Source organism: Pezoporus flaviventris, unplaced genomic scaffold (assembly GCF_033815535.1).
Source record: "Pezoporus flaviventris isolate CSIRO_AGI_PZ_B2104156 unplaced genomic scaffold, CSIRO_AGI_Pfla_v1 ptg000013l, whole genome shotgun sequence".
In the NCBI taxonomy this organism is placed as follows: domain Eukaryota; kingdom Metazoa; phylum Chordata; class Aves; order Psittaciformes; family Psittacidae; genus Pezoporus; species Pezoporus flaviventris.
In genome coordinates this window covers 34,627,876-34,647,297 of record NW_026892561.1, presented here as the reverse complement: position 1 = coordinate 34,647,297, position 19,422 = coordinate 34,627,876, and the positions used below count along the sequence as shown (strand labels likewise).

Here is a 19,422-nt window from a genome sequence, read left to right as displayed (position 1 = left end):
GACACGCAATACAGCATCCACCTTCATTTAGTTATGTACCTACATATGTACACACAGTTATATATAAGCTATATATACTCATGCTGGAGGAGACACAAAGATGTAAATACATTACACAGAAAAATCGTAAGATGTGGTTTCTGTTGTACCTCAGAAGTTATAATTTGATCCAGAGTTGAACCAGATCCTGAGAAAAGATCCTCCTCTTGCTCAGGTCACCTTCTAGTAGCTACACAGTGCTTCAAGACTAGGTTTGCCAATTATACCCTTGATCCAGAATTGTTTAGATATCCTGGTACTGTTTCAGCAAGAGCCTTGAACGTAAGGACTGACACTAACTTGATTTAGTATTTTATGAGAACCTAACATAGGGGCAGAAGGTAGTTATGCTGCTGATGTTGAGACTTTCTATGCTAGGCTGGACTCTTTTATGATCTGGGCTTCATGCCTATATAAATTGTGTGCTTGAAGCCCAGCTATGAGACAATGAACTGAGGCAAAGTCATTAATCACCTTGATGAGGTATGGATGTCAAAATGGATGGCAGAAAGCATAACTCACAACTGCTGTTATGGAAGACCTTGTGTCAAGGAGGTAGCCAGCAGCAACTCCCAGGCTCTTTGCTAAATAAACCAGTTGTCCAGTACATCTTCAACCAGATGAAACTACAGAAGGCTACTCACCAGAATGTTTCCCCCAGATTAAAAGAAACCCTTCCTACCTTTTCTGAGGACACCTTTCAGGACTGAACTTGGTAAAGCCTGCTGTCTTTATCAGCTACATTCCTAATCCTAGTTAACTGTTGTTCTCCAGGAGGATTTCTCATCCAAGTATGAAGCTTCTCTGGTGACCTTCTCCCTTCATTACCACCCAGAATAAGGTACTTACATAGAGTACTAGTAGCTACCATTTGATTACTAAATCAAGAATCTATTAAATCAGTTTTAAGTAATTCAGCTTAAGGACCACACTACTGGCAGATTAACTCTTCATCCTGTGTTAAGACTACCTCCAGTGACCACTGCTATCTTGAAACACAAAGGTTTACAATCTTTAATTAAACCATACACTTTCATAAGTAACAACAGAAAAGACTATTGTAGGTGTGAACTCTATCTGCCTTGCAGCCTGTCAGAGAACCACAGAACAGTTTGGGTTGGAAGGGACCTTAAAGCTCATCAAGTTCCAATCCCCTAACATGGACAGAGTCAGCTTCCACTAGATCAGGTTGCTCAAAGCCCCATCCAACCTGGCCTTGAACACTGCCAGGGATGGGTTAGCCACAACTTCTCTTGGCAACTTGTGCCAGTGCCTCACCACCCTCACAATAAAGAATGTCTTTCAAATTTTTTCCTGTCATAACACCTCAACTCATGAATCACTGGCACTGAAATGGTCATTGACTACACCTCCTTGCATAGCAGCAGGCTGAAGACACTGCAACCTGAAGGGCTCCAAAACACTGCTGCTGTAAAAACTTTAAATACTGATTGTATATTAATCAACACATCATGACTGCGAACAGGTACAAGCTGGCCTCTGCAAATGGCTGAGAGGCCACAACTCTCTTTCTAGACAAAGGGAACAGAGCAAACACTTCGGGGTGAGGGCTGGAGATAAAAGGACAGGCCCTATGCCTCAGAGAGATCCTTCACCAGTCAGCACGGGTTCCTAATTATACCCAGCTCCCACGTGAACATCAAGAGTAAGAGGCTACTATTAGGTCTGACCTGTTACCAGTAACATGAAGTATCCAGTCTGGGGTATGCCCAGGTCAGCCCCTTTCAGCTGGATCACGGCAAGGATGGATTCATCTCCAGCTCCTACAGCTGGTGAAGCACAATAACATCCTGCAAATCAATTAACCTAAACACCAATTCCCCAGGATCACTTTTTTAAGGTGTCAGTAAACAACTGAAATAAACCAAATGCAACCCCTCTATGTAACTTTGAACAGAAAAAAACCCTCTCACGAAACAGTAAGAACTTTTAAGTCCTGTATTTTCACACTGGAAAAGATGTTCCCTCCAGCTTTGTACAACAGAATTATTTTTAAAAGCAAACGTAATTAATCACATGCCACTAGCGTTAGTAAAGGAACACAGAATCCCCGTAAAGGAAGACAGCTGCTAAGCCTCCTCAGCACTGTCAGACGAGAACCAGGAACAGGTCTGGAAACTTTGATAGGGTCTGAGGTAGGTCTTGATTTCTACACACAGAAATACCATTACTGTTGTACTTTGAATCATTTAAGTTTTACAGGTCTGATGCACTCCTATAAGACAAAGTTAAGCAATCAGCTATCTCCGTTCACTGTTAACACAAAACCAGATGTTGCTCCTTACCTGTGGCGGCAGCAGCCCTACCGCAGGTAAAGCGAAGCTCCAGGCGGTCTGCGCCAGCGTCCCACAGCCTGGGGTGAGGCAAGGGCTTGTACCTATGCCAGTCCATGCTGAAACACCTCCCAGAGGCGGTTTTAAGTCAAGCCTGGGACGAGGTGCTCCTGTAACGCCTGGCAGGCCCGCCAAAGAGCGAACCCTACCACACCGACCTTCCACATCAACCACCAGCCGGTCCCCAGGGCAACAAAGGGCCCCGCCCCTCAGTGCCCTCAATAACTCCACCCCCTTCCAGAAGTTTCCCGGGCCCCGCCCCTCAGTGTCCTTGCCGAGCTCCGCCGCATTCCCGCAGGTTTTGGGCGCTGCGGCACACGTTAGAGCGGCCGCAAGGGAGCTGGCTTCTCTCCGTGCAGATGTTTCCGTCAGGCCGCCCTCCCCCCCGGGGCAGCGCGAGCACCGAACACCGCGCCGGGGCCGCAGGGAGCGCTGGTCACTGAGTGCGCCGCCGGCACCGCGGTTGGCCAGGCCTGGGAAGGGCCCAAGGAGACCCTGGCCCGGGGTTGCCATGGGTGTGTTCCTCACCTTCCGCTCTTAACCGGGAGGAGGTGAAGAGCAGGGAAGCTCATTCTCCGTGGATGCTGCTCTGGAGACAGGGCTGTCCACTAACAGGGCTAGCACAGTGCTGTTGGTTAGCGACGTGGTTAAACCCAGGTGTGAAAGGCATTGCCAATCTGGGCCTGGAGCCAGCAGGTCAAGGGGCAGGTTAAACTGGTCCCTGTGCTGATGGAAGCATCAAGGCAGAAGAGACAGGAGAGGTGGGCAAAGTGCCCTGGAGCCACTGCCTTTGGTCCTGGTCTGGAGCAGGAAGGTCTCCTCCAGCTAAGCTCTGGTTAGCAGGCTGTCTCCCAGTGGCTCGATTGTAGCCAGCAGAAAGAAACACAGTTACACTTGTGTGTATACCAATATCCTTAAATTGGCTTACAAGCATTAAAAGGATGTAAACAAGAAGCTGAACAGTTACAGGAAGCTGTATGCAGCATTGCACAGAAACTCATCCCTAATCAACGCGGATAGTTGCGCAGTGGGTAATGGGAAAAGCCAAGCAGAGGCCATGGTACAAGCTTGGGCACAATTCTCTGGAACGAGAAGTCAAATGTTCCCACTTTTATATCTAAAATTACTAATAATGAGTAAAAATAATCTTAGATCACAGAAAATATCATCCTGTCTGCAAGGAAACAATATGAAAAGGGGGCTTGACAAATGTGCCCACCCCTAAGGGTGTGCAGGGCACTTTCACTCACTGAGCACTGGATCTCAGGTGATGCAATACAGCTCTTTGGTCCTCAATGGCATCATACTTTAAGGAAGCCAGTGTCTTCTCCAGCGTAATGACAGTAAAAACATTCTACTTACTGGCACAATGACAGAAAAACCGAAGTTACTGCCATGCTTCAGTAACTTTGGACCCAAACTTTGGAAGAAATACGAATTTGTATAATTTTTCTTCTCATAACTCACCAGCATTGCCTCATTTTAGAGAAAAGATTCAGTACCCAAACACTTGTTTTATTTTTTGAGAAGAAAAATAAACCCCAAACCTTCAATTACCAAATACATACTTGCAAGTGTGGGAAGCTTCAGCAGGGCATTGTGTAGTTTCATTTGTGAAGACACCTGAGTGGGTTGTCCTGAAGGTGGTTGCAAAAGGCCACGTTGCAGAGTGCTCAGGTTTAAACAGTGTGTGGGATGAGTGTTTCATTGGAATAAATCCACTTTTATTACCCTGAAAAACTGACGGAGACTTCTTTTCCTTGGTACTTAGCAAGTCAGCTTGACAATATTGAAGCCAGGCTAGAGAGTTACTCTGTTTCACTGTGCCAAATCAGATCTTCAAACTCTCAAAAATCAGGTACTGCTAAAAAATTTGAACATGAGCCTTCACAATCAGTCTCACTGCTCTGACAGCAGTGCTGCCTTCCTTCTTCACATGGCTTCACCTGAGCAGTGTGGGTGATCTGCAGCTCACCCCCTATTCAATGCTATACAGACTTTTCCTAACACTGCAACCAGCATTAAAATGTTTTCCTTCCATGCCAAAAAGCCTAACATCAGAAGTAGTACTTGCCTGTTACCATCTGTTGGTTCTATCTCTTCTCAGCCAACAGTCCCGCAGAATTTCATGGGAGTACTTGGTCATAAAGACTGAGAAGATATGAAATTACTGCCCTCAAGCACCAAGGCAGGATCACAAGGATTCCTGCAGGATGTCAAGGGATGTTTGCTCACCTGTTCTCAAAAGCCTCCAGTAATCAACATTAATATAATTATGCTTAAAAATGTCATTCAGTACTTCTACGCCTCTACCATAAGGACTTACTAGTCCTTACTTGCTAGTTCTTCACTACTTCTTGCCCTCTGTATCACCAAGAAGAGATTATTCACTTCACCTTTCAAAAAGTCTGGTAGATTTAAGACTTACATTTCCTTCTGTCTGCTCTTTTCTAGGCTGAACCTATCCAGTGTGCTTCTTGTCTCACTGGTTAAACGTTACCAGTCTCAGTTCCCTCTTACTGCTCTCTCCTGTTTTCCTTCCCCTTGACCCACAGCTGGTTCCTGCAGTGGCGGGGCCAGCTGCAGCAGGCCGGGGAGGCCCAACCCTTGCTTATAGAGCAGGGGGTGGCTTCAGCATCTCTCAAGGCATTTTTCTGGTAATCATCCCAGGACAGTGTTTCTCTTTTCACACCACCATTATGGCATTTCTGACCTGAATTCAGATTGTGATACATGGCAATTCCTAGGCTCTTTTCTGAAAATTGCTATGCAGCCAGTAATTTCTATCCCCTATTTCAGTTTTTTAACAGCTCCTGCGAAGTGTAGAAATTGAATTTTCAGACCTATTGTGTTGCATTTTTTTCCAGACTAGTTATTTAGGTTCATTTTGAACTGCAGCTTTGTTCTCCAGTCTCCCTGGATTGCACTCTGGCTGGTGCCAGCAGAGGGGGGCTGCCAGCGTGCCAGAAAACAGGGCTGAATTCCACATGGTTGCGATCTGCTTCACTGCCCAGCGAGTCCAGCAGCATTTAATTTGACAAGAACTGGATTGGTTACCAATGGAAAAATACAGTATTGGGCCCTGAGCATCATGTAAACAGAAGAGACTGACAGTTAATTTCATATTTATCTACATGCTATTAAATATTTAGAATTGAGAAAGTCCAAGCCATACATTTGAGCATGCATTGCTACCAGGCAACTTTCCCTGTCTGCCTTTCATTTTCTAAAGGACTTCTTCTGGTTTATGTGTTAGTATGCTTCTGTGACTGACTGCTTTTTTATAAAAGGAAGGTAATGTAGTTTCAGAAAAATTATTTAAGACACTGACATGTAAGATCTTGGCACAGGAAGAGCGCACCACCATATTTTAAATTTAGTAATTTATTTTTTACTACAAAACTTTTTTGTCTTGACTCACTTACTACTTTCCGACACACATTGAGATACTTCTTCCCCTGCTCAGCACATCTTAAAAATGAGCTGAACTCACTTTTTTGTCCAGCACTGCATCACTAACTCTGGGAAAAGTTTCCCAAACTGCTTCAATTCAATGTGGCAACAATAAAGCAAGCAGGTATCTGACCTACTGCTGGACTCCAGAAACTAGTCCATCAATTACAAACAATTTGAAACCTGACAAGTTGGTTTGATGATTCTTTCTAAAGCTCTAATTAGCATTTCAAACTTCTGTTGTAGATAAAAAGTGTACACCATGTTTGCAGTGTTGACATTAAAACCAAATCATTTTATAACAGTCATTAGAAATTTCAGTTTAACATCCACGTTCTTCTAATCAACATCACTGTAAATTCTTTTGTCCTGTAAGACAAAGGAAGTTATGTTTTAAAAGGTGGCAGTGAAAGAAAGCATGGATAGTACATGATGCTATACAAGTCACTCACTTCCATCAGGAGAAGACAATGTAAACCATTAGTGCACAGCCCACTATCCAGCCAACTGCGAGGAGTATAGGTACAACGAGATGTGAAAGCGGAACTTGGGCTGAAAGAGAAAAGATGGTCTTCTTCAGAAAGGTCATGTTACACTGAAAAAAAGAAATCACTAAATTCACCACATCAAACCCAGTTACCACAGAGCAGTAAGATACCTGTGAGCTCAGGTTGCATTATCTACGATTGCTATTTTTAGTATGGAGTCACTGTATCTTCACAGCTGTATCTTGACATTCTCCTAATGAGAATACCTGGCAAAAGCCCAAAGAGATTTTCATGGTATGTCCTCTGCAATCAGATAGGTACAAGGCTTAGCACTTCCAAAAGCAGCAAGGTACAGGGAGGAGACAGAAGCATGGTTCTGTCCTTGGTCTCCACAGGTCATCAGCAGAACATCTGTACTAGGCTTTATTAACAGCAGCTGTCCTGGCAAATTGAGGACCTTATCCCTGACATTTACAGCACCTTCTAGAAGTCTCATTAGGTTAGCCGCAAAGTGACTATCATCACACCCATTTACAATCAGTGTGCCTGGGGCTGCAGTGAGGGAATGCTGTATGAGTTCCTGCATGCCAAAGGGATGTTCGCCAACAGCCGTGTGTCAGGGACTCACAGCTTATCTCTGTGCACAGTGCCCAACTTAGGCCTCTCCTACCCTGTCACTACAGTGATGTGGGGTAGTTAAGACTGATGGAATTACCCGCAAGGATGTTCCCCACTTTCAAGTAAAAAAATAACAGTACGCCTTGCCTGGCTGAGTTGGGCTGGGCACAAACATGATGTCCTGCCTGTATTGTGCAATAGTACTAGACCAAGTTGAAAAATTAACATAGAGATGTGGAGTCCAGTGCAGGTTATGTTTTTTCAGGGAGCATGCTGGAAACAGGACTAGCACAAATACAGTTCTGTACGCATGATAATTTTAAAGACCCTCCTTTAAGTTTCCTGCAAATAGTAGAAGCTTGCCAGAAAGCAGCATATCAACTTTTGAGATGGCATTACTTACCATTATAATACAACAAAGCATTATCTTTTCTGCAGTTGAAAGATTTCCAGGTTTCTGAAGGGATTAATAAATAATGTAAAACTATTCACACCACCTTGCACAGTTTAAATCAAGCAGACAGACTTTGGAGGGATGCTTAATAATTTAAGGGTTTCCGCATTGCTTTTTTAAAGCTATGCCAGCACAAACATGTCTCACTGTGATACCACATAGTGTATGTACTGAGAGAAAATACAGACAGAAAATCTGCATGGGCTGGCATAAAAATATTAAGCAGATAAGCAATCACACAGCAAAGACAAAATCCTGCTCTGAAGCTGAGAGTCCTTTTGCCACAGAGGAGTCCTTTACCTGTTTCATTTAAAGACTGCTACTCCTTTGACACCTGGTAAGGTAAAGCTACTTCTTTTGAGAATCATTTCTCTCGACTTGCAATTTTTTCTAAAGGTCCTATTACAAAAGAAAAGGGCTGGATCCTGCTGGGATACATGGGGGAATTTTGACAGAGCTGTGTTGAGTTGCCATGGTCTCTGCTGAATATGGTGTTTTGTTATATGAGATCCAGTTCAAATGCAGTAAGACAAGAGAGGCAGGCAAGTCCCAGGGGGTCAGCAGGAATGCTGTGCCCAATATTTGGCATAAAGTAGCAAGCAGCTGGCTCCAGGGTATAGAGTTTCCTGAGAGCCATTGGGAGTACTTGTGTTTCATATTTTAGGAACAGAAATGACCATGAAATCATTTGCTCTGATCTCCTGTATGTCACAAGACAGATACCCCAAGACTTGAGATAAATCAACTGCTTGGAAGACTGTGTTTTATGCCACAAGCAAGCATGAGATAAGCACAAGGCTAGGGCTTGGCTGGGTGAGATGTCCAAGCAGATCACCCCTTTGTAAGACCTCAGAAGAAGGTGACAAACTCAAAGGTCCTAACATTTGGTCCAAGGGAAAATACCCTGAGTCTAAATGTGGTAATTGGCATTATCCCTCACCATGGAGCAAGGCTGTGTGCACCAACAGCCAGAAAGAGAGCATCTGTGTCATCCACTTCCCAGCCTGAGGTGGAGATGGGCATGGAGGGACTAGCAGCAGAGGAACAGAATACTTTTAGGCAGCTGCGTTTTGGAAAGAAAGAAATCTTTACTGATACGTGCAGACTAAACTACAAGGTTTCATTATAATCACTGTTTAAATTAATTCACATGAAAGCAGTATACTGAGGGAAACGTATTGTTGAGGAGCAGTCACAAGTTTTGTTTTCAAACAGAACAAAGCAACAAATCCTAGCTTCTGGGGTTTGAGCTAGAGCCTGCTGAAATAAAAAGCCCGTTCTGGATGGCAGCAAGAATAAATGAAGGAATCTCACTGTCACCTATGTATGTAAGCTTGTATTCTAGCTACAAATTACTTTTTTTTTCACCCATTATAGATGTTTTTCCTACTTCAAGCATGAATTTATCTCAAACAGAGAGAGGCTGGTCTGAGCAGCAAACACACATGACTTTTGCTGTGTGGGGTTCCTCTGCGTGGGATTGACAGACTCCCAGGCTTTGCATTTTTGCAGGTTGAAAGCCTCTGGAATTGCCCTCCACAGGATGCCTGGGTACCACAGTGAAGCCAAGGATCCATTGGCTACAGGATATCACAGTACAGGTTTCCAAGCTAAATAGAGACTAAATATACTGAGAAATTCAAGCTGATCACTGTAATATTTTTTTTTTCTTTTTTTTGCTGGGGTGGTGGTGTTAGGTGTCTACCTTTTATCCAGACCTGAAGGTTGCCTTGATTTTGCAGTCTGTATTTGGTCAAAACTCCTCTGACAGCTACCACAAGCAAACCAATGTGTGTGGTCTCGCTGAGCTGTCTTCACCCCTGAAATCTCTGGGCCTAACTGCACTGACAAGGGTGCCCCAAAGTACATTGCAGAAAATCTCCCCCTTAAACAGGCAGAGGCTTGGCAGGTAGAGAAGGGGATGATTCCCTGCCTGAGCCTGTTAAGCTTGGGCTCACAGTCTTACATTCCCTACACCAAAATGCCTCAGAATTTTCCAAAAGTTTTCTTTGTATTTTATCTCATACAGGGTACAGGCACACACACAACCAGACAACTGGCTCAGCACTGGGACAGCAGTTTGAACATGACACTAGTCAGCAGGCTGGGAGAGAATGTGTGCGTGTCCCAGAGGACCATGCCTCCTGCATGTCTCCCAGCTGCCAGCTCCAACAGACAAGTTTTTCTGTGCTCCTTATGTGCTCCGATACACAACTGAACCACAGCACTGATGTTGACAGGCTCCTGTGGTGTTGGCATTTGCCAGCTTTGTATTTAAAACTCACACGAACCGGGCAGTTACTCATTTCAGTGAGGTTGCCCAGCCATTTCTAATCTGCTCCTTGCAGAGGGCGTGCAGGGCAGGACCAGAGGCAATCAAGCACAGCTGCCCCAGTGTTGTGAACTCCCGCTGCCACCCAAGGGCTGGTGTTGGTGCCAGCCTGGAACATCTGAGTGATTACGGCCACAGTGCTTCTAAAATAAATAAATAAATACACCCCACCTCAAACTAAACACAAATAACAATGCACATCCTACGAACGCAAAATATGGTCAAGTGATAACTCCTAGTGGAATACCAGTATCAATATGATTTCTGCAGATATCAATGAAAACTAAAATTAAGAAATACATTCAGTGTCCTGTTTTAGCTGCATTTAGTAGAATTCTGCTATCCTTCTTAGATACCAGTGGTGACAATGCAAAAAAAAAAATAAAGGAAAATAGAAGTCTTTTAAAGACTTAATACAGCTGTGAAGATGTATAAAAAAAGTTAACTTCTACAAGGAAGAGTACTGCCTGTGTACACAGCTAACACCATATTTAAACTTAGTCATTTCACCATCCCAACAGTGGAAATAAATCTTACATCTTACAGTGAAGGAAACAGAAAATTACAATGAATGTAATATGCATTTTTATAAATGCCTTTGCTCCTTGGAGAAGTTGGAAATGTGTTTACAATGACAAGTTCATTATTAAAATTTCATTTTGCTCTGCCACTTGGGCTTTGTGGGGTTAAAATATAAAGTTTTATATGTTCACCTAGCATTACACTCAGATTTCAGCTGCACAGTATTTTTAAAATGCTGTCAAACATAACTCATTTTATTATGTTAGTAATACAAACACACTCCATTTTATTACATTAGTCAATTTAAAATTACAACTACAAAAAACCCAAAGAAAACAAAACTGATAGGATGCGGAAATACAGGAGGAACCGCAAGCTACGTTTAACTGATTGCTGTTAACAGAATTAGCTTTTAAACTGATTACACTTTCTTACTGAAGAGTAAAATATATAGCATACTACACAAGAATACATTACACTGCTCAGATCTGAGTTTTAATACTACATTGTTACACTCACAGTTAACTCTGCATCTTACCTGGTTCTGCCATTCCCCCCTCTGCTAGTTTTATTGGCAAGTTTTAAGGTTTGCCTCTGCAGTTGTTCTTGTGAGCCTCAGGATGCTTTAAATAGAGCAATATTTGGAATGTGCTGCAGCTGCCTTGCTCACTGATGCCAGTTTTTGGCTATATGCGTTCAATTGTCTAAAAAGGCAGGAGCTGAAGGGATTCAAGGTTACATCTTCCTATTCATGCAACTGCACGTGTGTTTCGGTGAAGACTAAATAAAGATGGGTCAATTTTTGAAGAGGGAAAGAAAAAAGGGCAAAGCCTGCTTTATGGTCTCTTTACAACCGTGAAACACCAGATGGCAAGTTTATGTCATATTTATGTGCATCCATATATTTAAAGTATGACAGGGTTCCAAGTTGTTCTTACTCTTCCACATCTTTTCTCATCCCTCTCCTATCAAAAAAACAAGCCAAGGCCTATTCAGTAATACCTGGTGCATGTACTTCTGTAGTTACAGCTACATATAGTTATAGGCTATATATGTTTTATATATATATACACACACACAAACACATACACACACACTTGCTAAACATCACCAAGTATCTTGTACTCCACAAAGCGCAGAGGTACATTTAGCATCTTCCCTCTGAAAGATTACAGTGTACAGTCACAGGTTTTCATTGCTCCTGTGGGTAGTGGGTAACAAAATTCAAGGGAGGGACATCTGTAAGATAATCTGAGAATGATTTTGTCCTAAATAGGATAAATCATTGCAAACTCTCTCAAACTCAGAAGAGAAAAAAACATGGAGCTAGTGCCAGATCTGAACCAAAAGGAGAAATTGCATGTTACGCAAGCTTGTATCACATGAAGGAGAGCTCTGTATAAAGATCCCTTGCTGTGATCCTGGCCACAGTTTTTGACCAATAAGAAACCCACTCAAAGTTTGTTAAGGAAATGAAGCCCTGTACATATGCTTCAGTCATTCAGAGAAACACACAGGTGCATCCATGTTAGCAAAAAGCCCCTAACAAATGCTTTGTTTCAGCAACAGGAGGACATTTCCTCTAGCATTCATCAAGCTTACATAAAATACCATTTCAGAGCTGTGCCTGAATGAGACAGGGATTCTTCCCATGTGTTTCTGAAATGGAAGAGGACACAACTTGCTGTTCAAAAGCCATTCCAGAACAGGTACATGGGATGTTTTGAAGAAATCTATCTGCATGCTTGTCTAGTTTGGAGGCTTTGGTGTGGGCTCCCAAAAGACAAGGCAGAGCACAGAGAGACATTATGCAGACCTTCTAAGACAGATTATAGTTTTCTTATGTGCTTTTTGCTTAAATATTAAGTACATTAAAAAAAAAAATCAGTTATCACCTTTCTTCAGAATTGTTTCCTCTCTTACAGTGGCTATGGAGATCGATTCTTCCTTAGAGCTATTATATCTGACAGCCTGAAGAAAAGGAATTAAGCCAAAGTTAGACTCCAGAGCACCAGGTGGAAAAAATACCAGCTTTTCATACCAACACAATCTAACTTGTTCCAAAGCAAGTTCATAACTCAAGTATGTAATTGTGAAAGGACTAGAGCTTTTTATAATGTAAATGCAATACCAGTCCCTACCAAGGAAGCGTCTGCTCCTGAACACAGAAGCTGCTTCCCAGGGTTCCCTTCTAAGTTCCCTGCCCACCCCATGGCTGAAGAGGCAGAGCAGAATGGTGCAGATACATGTCCAATGCTACACATAGAAAACAGCTGGGAGAGACAGCCTTCAGTATACCCATAGCAAATGCAATTAGATGTCTGGTTATTTTTACAGGAATAATATTCTTTTTATCCTAGATGGAAGAGTGGAAACTGTGGGCCCCACGCTACATGACTTACATCCAGCTGCAGAGTACTTGCATCTGGAATGAACAACAAAAAAGAATGGCAGAAGAATATTCTAAATACAATTATTTGTATTGCTGTGATCAGTATCTTAGAAACCATGCTAACACACATACAATGTGACTGAGCAGCACTCAACTCTGGCAAAACTTTACTGAAGACAGTTGTTTCACATCAGCAATGACTTTAGTTGTGTATAGATTGCATACTATAAACAATCTTACTTTTTTGGTCTTTTGAGTCTGGCATGGATTCTAAGATGGCAGTTATGGAAAAGAAAAAAAAACAACAGAAGCCAAGTCATGTCACCTAAGGAAGTTTTCATCAATTTCTGCAATCAGTATCTTGACCATCTTGATCCTCAGTCAGTTTGTGCTCTCTCAGACTCTTGTGTTTCTGTTTGCACAATGAGATATATCAAAGTAGGTACTTCGAGGCATTATTTCCAGTTCTGCAGATGCAACAGAGACATGGAGCTTTACTGTCTGCCCAGTAATACCAGGTTCATAGCAGGAAGTCTCTTCTGACAGCGGAACTTTGCTGGCTGAAGGATCAGACTCCTCCTTCTTCTAGTAGGAGTACAGGACTTACAGGATTTTTGGGGACCTGAAACACCTGATTGCCAAATAACAGCATCATGAGATAACATCTTTTTCATCAATTTTAACACCATGGTACCTGCTAATCTCTAGAATTTCCCACTGGTGGTTTCCCAGCAGTTGCGACAACACCAGCAATGCCTTCAGACCAGTAAAGACTCAGTGAGTCCCCTCAAAGAATCATGTTCACCTGCCCAGGGAAACTAGTCAAAGAACTTCCACTGGTTTCTAGAGATCATTTTGACCCAATGGGTATGCTAATATAGTAACCGAAATGGCAAGTTCTGCAAGTACTGAAGTTTTCTGGTACTGGATATGCCTAGTATGTCTCCACTGCTGGCTTTTGCCAGTCCTCTGCATTCTTGAACAAGACAGAGCTCCTTAAAAAATGCTTGCCTTTCTCCAAGCACCACATAAGGAAAGCAGTTTCATTACTGCTCATCCAAAATGGGCATACTCTTAAAATAAAACTCTATAATATTTTGCTATGCCATGCACAATTCAGTGTATCACATCATTTTGAGACACAAGAATAAAATACGAGCTTTACATTCTTTGTCTAGCTATGCTGTAAAGCAGAGGTTTTGGGATATGATGCAATTTGGTGTAAAAAGTAATATGATTCTGTTCTTTGTGTAATATATTTATTGAAAAATACCCCCAACCCCTCTGATACAATAGCTTCATTGGCTCCATAGCTGTTCCCGTAAGAATCCTATCTGCTTTGGTTCTACTAATTACATACATGCATACACACATCTGATCTAATGGAAGTAATTTGTGCCTGGAACCAGGTATTCCTAACAAGAGAATCTGACCTTCACAGATTGGGAACTTTCCAGGCCTAGTTGCCTTAAGCAAGGACAGAGAGTCATTGCTGTTCACAACAGTTTTCCTAACTACTACCTTAATTTAGCTGCAAGCACAGTAAGTATTGTTCTGCAAGCCTAAAGCATGAGGTTAAGGATATAAAAGTTGTAACTGCAGCAAAGAATAGTGTAACAATATCGACATTATTTTAAACAACACATCATCTGTTTGGAATGGACAAGAGAACTGCAGACAAATTCTACAATAGATCTCAGTCCAAGAGCCAGAAAAAAAAAGCAGAGGGACAGTTTTAAAATATAAAAAACAAGAAGAGTACACAATGCTTAAGAATAAAATCAGGAGAGGGATTTGTAACAAAAAGCAATTGCTTTTTTGCCTGCTGAAGAACAATACGTATGAAAAACAACTTCCTCATTCTTATTTGTGTTTCAAATTAAAGTGTAATTTTTTTTTTCTCTGTTTTTGTGCTGGCATCATGAAATACTCAATATTCAGAGTTAGCTGTGCTCAGAAATAAGATCTCTCTTTTAGCCTTTAGTTCACTGAGGTACTCAAACAGATTTGTCTCACTTAAGGCAGTCTTTTGAGCAGGCTCCCTGATTTCAGTCCTCTTATCTGCTCAAAGCTAGGAATGCACTTTAAATGCCTTCAGTACTTTAAGTGAATTAGAAGAAATTGAGTAAGTCAGCAGGGCTGCAAGTCTTTCTGGAAGAGAAAGCAATTTTAAGGGGAAAAACAGTACTGATGTTTTATAAAATATTAAATTCCCTTCTTCAGATCCATGTGGACTTTGCCAAGAAGGGGAAAAAAAAAAAAAAAAAAGGGAAAAAAAACAGAGGCTTTGGATCCACTGGCTGGCTGGAAGTTATGAATGTTGTTGTTCACCAACTCCTGCTGCCGGGCACTGAGAACCCTCTACAGGCCATTTACCTGGTTTGGAGGAACAATGCCCCTAGCTGTGTTCAAAATTATGTTCCCTGGTAGTATAAAGTGCACTATTTCACTGATGGCTATCTTTTTGGATATTCCTTCAGTCATACAAAGGAGGTATATGAGCCTGCCATTCTCATCCAAGCCATTTTACTGTGTCTGCACCAAAAAGGCCAGGCAAGCCCTGGGGAGCTGTCTGTCACCAGCTCCTTTGCCACACCAAAACAAGGATCCACAGCATCTGTCCTTGAGCACAATGTTCATGGAAAATTAATGGACAAGGGGGCAATTAGAGACAGAGTCCAATCCTATAGAAAACAGAAAAAAATCAGGCCAGCACTACCAGAAATGTTTGTACAGCTCCTTAACAGGTAGACTGGTTACATAAGAGCATTTCAGCTGGCTAACCTAATACGGGGGCCACAAGGCCAACAGATACGTTGCCACAAATACATTGCTGGATTTGTTCTCCTGTAACAGCAATGGGCACAGGTCTAACATCAGAACATCTAAATACAGCATCTCTCCATCCTTCAACCCACCCGCTGTGTTGTGTTTGTACACATGGGGTGTTACAGTAAGCAGAAGTAAAGGCTGTGCTTGGTTAGAGAACAGTCAGAGACAAACATTTCTGCTTCGTGAACTTCGGGTTTCCTCTCTCTGAACTAGTGCTGGTTTTTAGACAACATGTTCGGGAAAGATTTAGCTAGAAACAATCACCTATCACCTCATTAAGAAGCAAACTCTTCCCCTTTTGTACCAGAACAGGTTTTTTTCATAACACAGTTCTCTCTGAGGAATGCTGGGAAAAAAATAGAGAAAGCAAATATCAGCTGCTTGGTAACAGCAACACATATGCTTTTGCTATGCTACTTTTGCTGAGTCTTGAGTGATGTAGCATCTGATATTTGGGAAGCAACTATCAGAAAACCTCTTTAAAATACAATGCATTTTGCAAGAAAATTGGCAATATTTACTGTTTAAATAGCTAATATATTTAGAGTACATTCTAACCTTCATAATTTTGCTAGTACCTAGATAAGAAGTATTAGAATGTCAAATTTATATTATTGTTCGTTGTACTTCTGACACGTGAACATCTACATACAGTATTCAGTAGCCTGGCAAAGAAATGCTTTCAATTTACAAATTCTGTGCAATTCTTTTAAATAACTGAAGGCTATATTGCTTTATATTAGAGGGACATACCAACTCACAAATTAATGCTCCAAGTAATACCTACAGCTTTGCAATATTGGTAGTTATTTAAGCACATTTACTTCAACTGAGCCTTTCCCTTTAAAATGCCCTGATTTGCTAGCAAATTGAAAGCCATGTTTATACGCCTTAAAATGTGTTATTACTTTGCCATAGTCTCCTGTGACCTGCAGACTAACACGTGACAAATTATCAGATTATTGCATTCACAAAATAGATATGGAAAAATTGTCTAATGAGATGCATTTTATTAGTCACAGCAATCTTAGAATTTGAAACCTCCCTTAAAAATTGCCAGACATTACTTCCACTCACATTTACATCATGAAAATAAAGACTGATTGTTATTTGATAACTACACAACTGAAGACATGAAAAGAGCCATTTATTAATCTACTAAATATTTAATTCCACACACTAGTTCCTACGGCTCGGGGTATATGAGTCATTTCTCTTAGCAGAGCTCTTCAGCTGAATGCTGAGATACCAGATAAAAAAAGTCTGTAAATATAACAGAAAAAGGGCACTATCATTGTAGACATCTACATGTGCAATGTCATTTCTGGATTAGTTCCCCACTGCTGCCTAAAAATAATGTGGATAACGACGTGGGTTTTGTCTTTGTACAGCTTCATTCCAATGGCTGCTCAGTGACTGGTGAATACCTTTCTAGCTGGCAAGGGGATAATTGCTGTGAATAAATCTGCCTGACACATAATTTATGAGAAACCATCTCAGTTGGATTGCTTAGTACTGAACTTTAGATGACTGGGAGGTAAACTGCCCTACAAAGCAATGGCACACAAGGCAAGGCCAGATTTCAAAGCTTCCACTTTAGTGGCCAGAGTCTCAATGGGCACTGCAACCTGACCTGGGTTTCCAGCTTGTTCTGCACAGCCTGCCGAGACCATGGACAACAGCCCACTCCATGGGGATGGCTGTATGTGAACAAAGAACTGAGTGCACGTAACAGAAGATACTTGGAGACAGAAAGAAGGTCTGGAGCCCTGTCCAACCAAGTGCTGCACACCCTTGCCTGCTGCTGAACTGAAGGACACGTAGGATGATAAACACCTCCCAGGAATAGCTCAGCAACCAAAGCTGCCCAGTGTAGGGTCAGCAACAGGACAAGTTTCAGATTATTTCCTATAAAAACTTAATGAATTTCTTCTTCTCCAGTGATTATTCTTCTGGAGGGAAACCCAACCCATCATACACTGTAAATCAGCAAGGGATTTATGATTTGGAAAATGTCAGCTTTCTGGAAGATGCATTTTATGATTTATACATTAGCATAACCTGTTGGTGTGGCTTTTACTGTGAGAGCCAAAGAAAAATCGGCATTTAATGTGCCACTCAGATTTGCACTGAATCTTAACTTCCTGACCAAGCTACTAAGGCCAAGTTAAAACTCCAGTCTTACCATGCTGCATTTTCCATGTGATTTTTCTGCTATCACAAACCCACAAAGTTCATAATCCTTTCATTCTGTTTTTTTGGATAAGAAACGTTGTGCAGTGCACCCCTTATACAGAAAAAAAGAGTGAGGAAAAGGCCTCAGTACATGTGCAGGTAGGCATGTCCAGCAGCGGCCAGGTGCCAGAGTCTTAGCCTCTTGCACTGCTCCATTCTGCTAGCAAAAAGCTAAAAGGAGCACTAAGCCACCCCCAATAATAGAGCAGACCCCGTACTGCTTTGCAGTAGTTGTGATCGTGACCTACCTTCAAGCAGTCAATCATGTTGAGGACACTACATCTTCCAGCCTTCCACTGACACTGGGCTGGAATGCTTCCTCTGGCTCCAGGTCTGCTGGAAGTTGGGTAGTGGGCAAAAAGAAATCCAGGCACACTGTGCCATCCGCACTATTTGTAGAAAATTCTTTCCAGTGGTTGTAAGGACAGAGAAGAAATGAGGACTCCCATGTCTGACCTGCTTGAAGAAACCTGAATACACAGTGCTCTCCCAGCTCAGGCCAGCCAGGCCAGTCCCAGCTCCCACCACTTCCCCTGCACCCAAGGGTGAAATGGGGCACACAGAAGAGCTTGGGAGGCTTCCCCCTTCCCCAGCACTGCTTGTGGCACAAGAAGAAAGGTGGAGGAAAGGAAACAGAGCGAGTGACTGCCAGAGCTGCTTCCCAACTGATTTCTTTTTGCCCAGTTCCCCTCTTTCCCTGGCTTGCAAAGTGACTGTTCTAGAAGATGAAGTTTAAAGTTTAGTGCTCAGGATGCCTTTTTACCATTTCAGACTCAAATGGGCAGGAAAAGGTCCATTCAGAGGGTGGGGAGGCAGCAGTGCGGGAGGCCCAGAGCAACCAACAAGGGTCACCTAAGGGGATTGTTATTCTCAAACATTTGGCTTTTGCCGTGATGCCCAGGCCATGCCCAGACAAAGAGATGGCTACAGCTGGGTATTAGATTATGCTTTTGGTTGTTCCCTTGTTTTAACTCCTGGAAAACAAATAAGTGTACTGCTTAGCTGGGATGCATCTTCAGTTCTTGGTTCAACCCTGAATTGAAAACAACTTACTAGACTGAAGATACACATTCAGAAACAAATGCTAGCTCATATGATTTCAGCTCATGTGCAGAGCAAAGTCATGCACAGGCTGAAAATATTTTTACTGGATCTTACTGTGTTCTCTGAAAGAACATTAGATCATGCCAGCAAGGAATACAATGGCAAACACAAAGTGGCTGAAGAAAAAAGGATGTATTCAATAACATAATTTGTGAAAGACTTTCTAAAATGCCATGTTCATCTAAGATTTAAATTATTTATCTGATCACTCCAGTTAACCATAAACACTGGATAAAATGGAGTAAGATGATTTCAATGTCCTCATGTTTGCTACAACAAAGTGATCCTTTCCAACCTAAACCATTCTACGATTTCCTTAGAATGTTTTATTCTGCATTTTCCTATGTGTTAGAAAACTACAACACAACTGAGTATAAGCTGGCCCTGGAATTTGTGCCCTAAAGTCACCCACCCTAAACTGCATCTTTTCCATCAGAAATACCCACAGATATCTTGCTCTCATCTGTACGTAGGACAACTCCGTTTTCTTAAACACTGGAAAAAGCAAGCCTAACCAAGGTTGGCATTTAATGAAAGGGAACAAAATTCAAGACCAGAAGAAAACAACTTGTGTGAAAGCAAAGCCATACTAAGGTCAG

The 19,422-nt window shown here is 42.1% G+C and overlaps 1 protein-coding gene and 1 long non-coding RNA gene across 2 annotated transcripts; both read right to left on the bottom strand.

Annotated features, from left to right (window-relative positions):
• Positions 1 to 4,152: 4,152 nt before the first annotated feature.
• Positions 4,153 to 9,803, bottom strand: STRIT1 (small transmembrane regulator of ion transport 1). Its single transcript, XM_061452700.1, has 2 exons — positions 6,299 to 9,803; positions 4,153 to 6,215 (listed from the first exon to the last, which is right to left on the bottom strand). Exon 1 carries the CDS (start codon positions 6,433 to 6,435, stop codon positions 6,304 to 6,306), a length of 132 nt encoding a protein of 43 aa, XP_061308684.1. The 5' UTR covers positions 6,436 to 9,803; the 3' UTR covers positions 4,153 to 6,215; positions 6,299 to 6,303.
• Positions 9,804 to 11,332: 1,529 nt separating this feature from the next.
• Positions 11,333 to 18,390, bottom strand: LOC133268896 (uncharacterized). Its single transcript, XR_009743209.1, has 3 exons — positions 17,968 to 18,390; positions 15,756 to 15,830; positions 11,333 to 14,803 (listed from the first exon to the last, which is right to left on the bottom strand). It is a non-coding gene; the product is annotated as an uncharacterized LOC133268896 (long non-coding RNA).
• Positions 18,391 to 19,422: the final 1,032 nt, after the last annotated feature.

Excerpts from the sequence above, each read along its gene's own strand:
- STRIT1 (XM_061452700.1), bottom strand. The coding sequence starts at position 6,435 with ATGACCTTTCTGAAGAAGACCATCTTTTCTCTTTCAGCCCAAGTTCCG.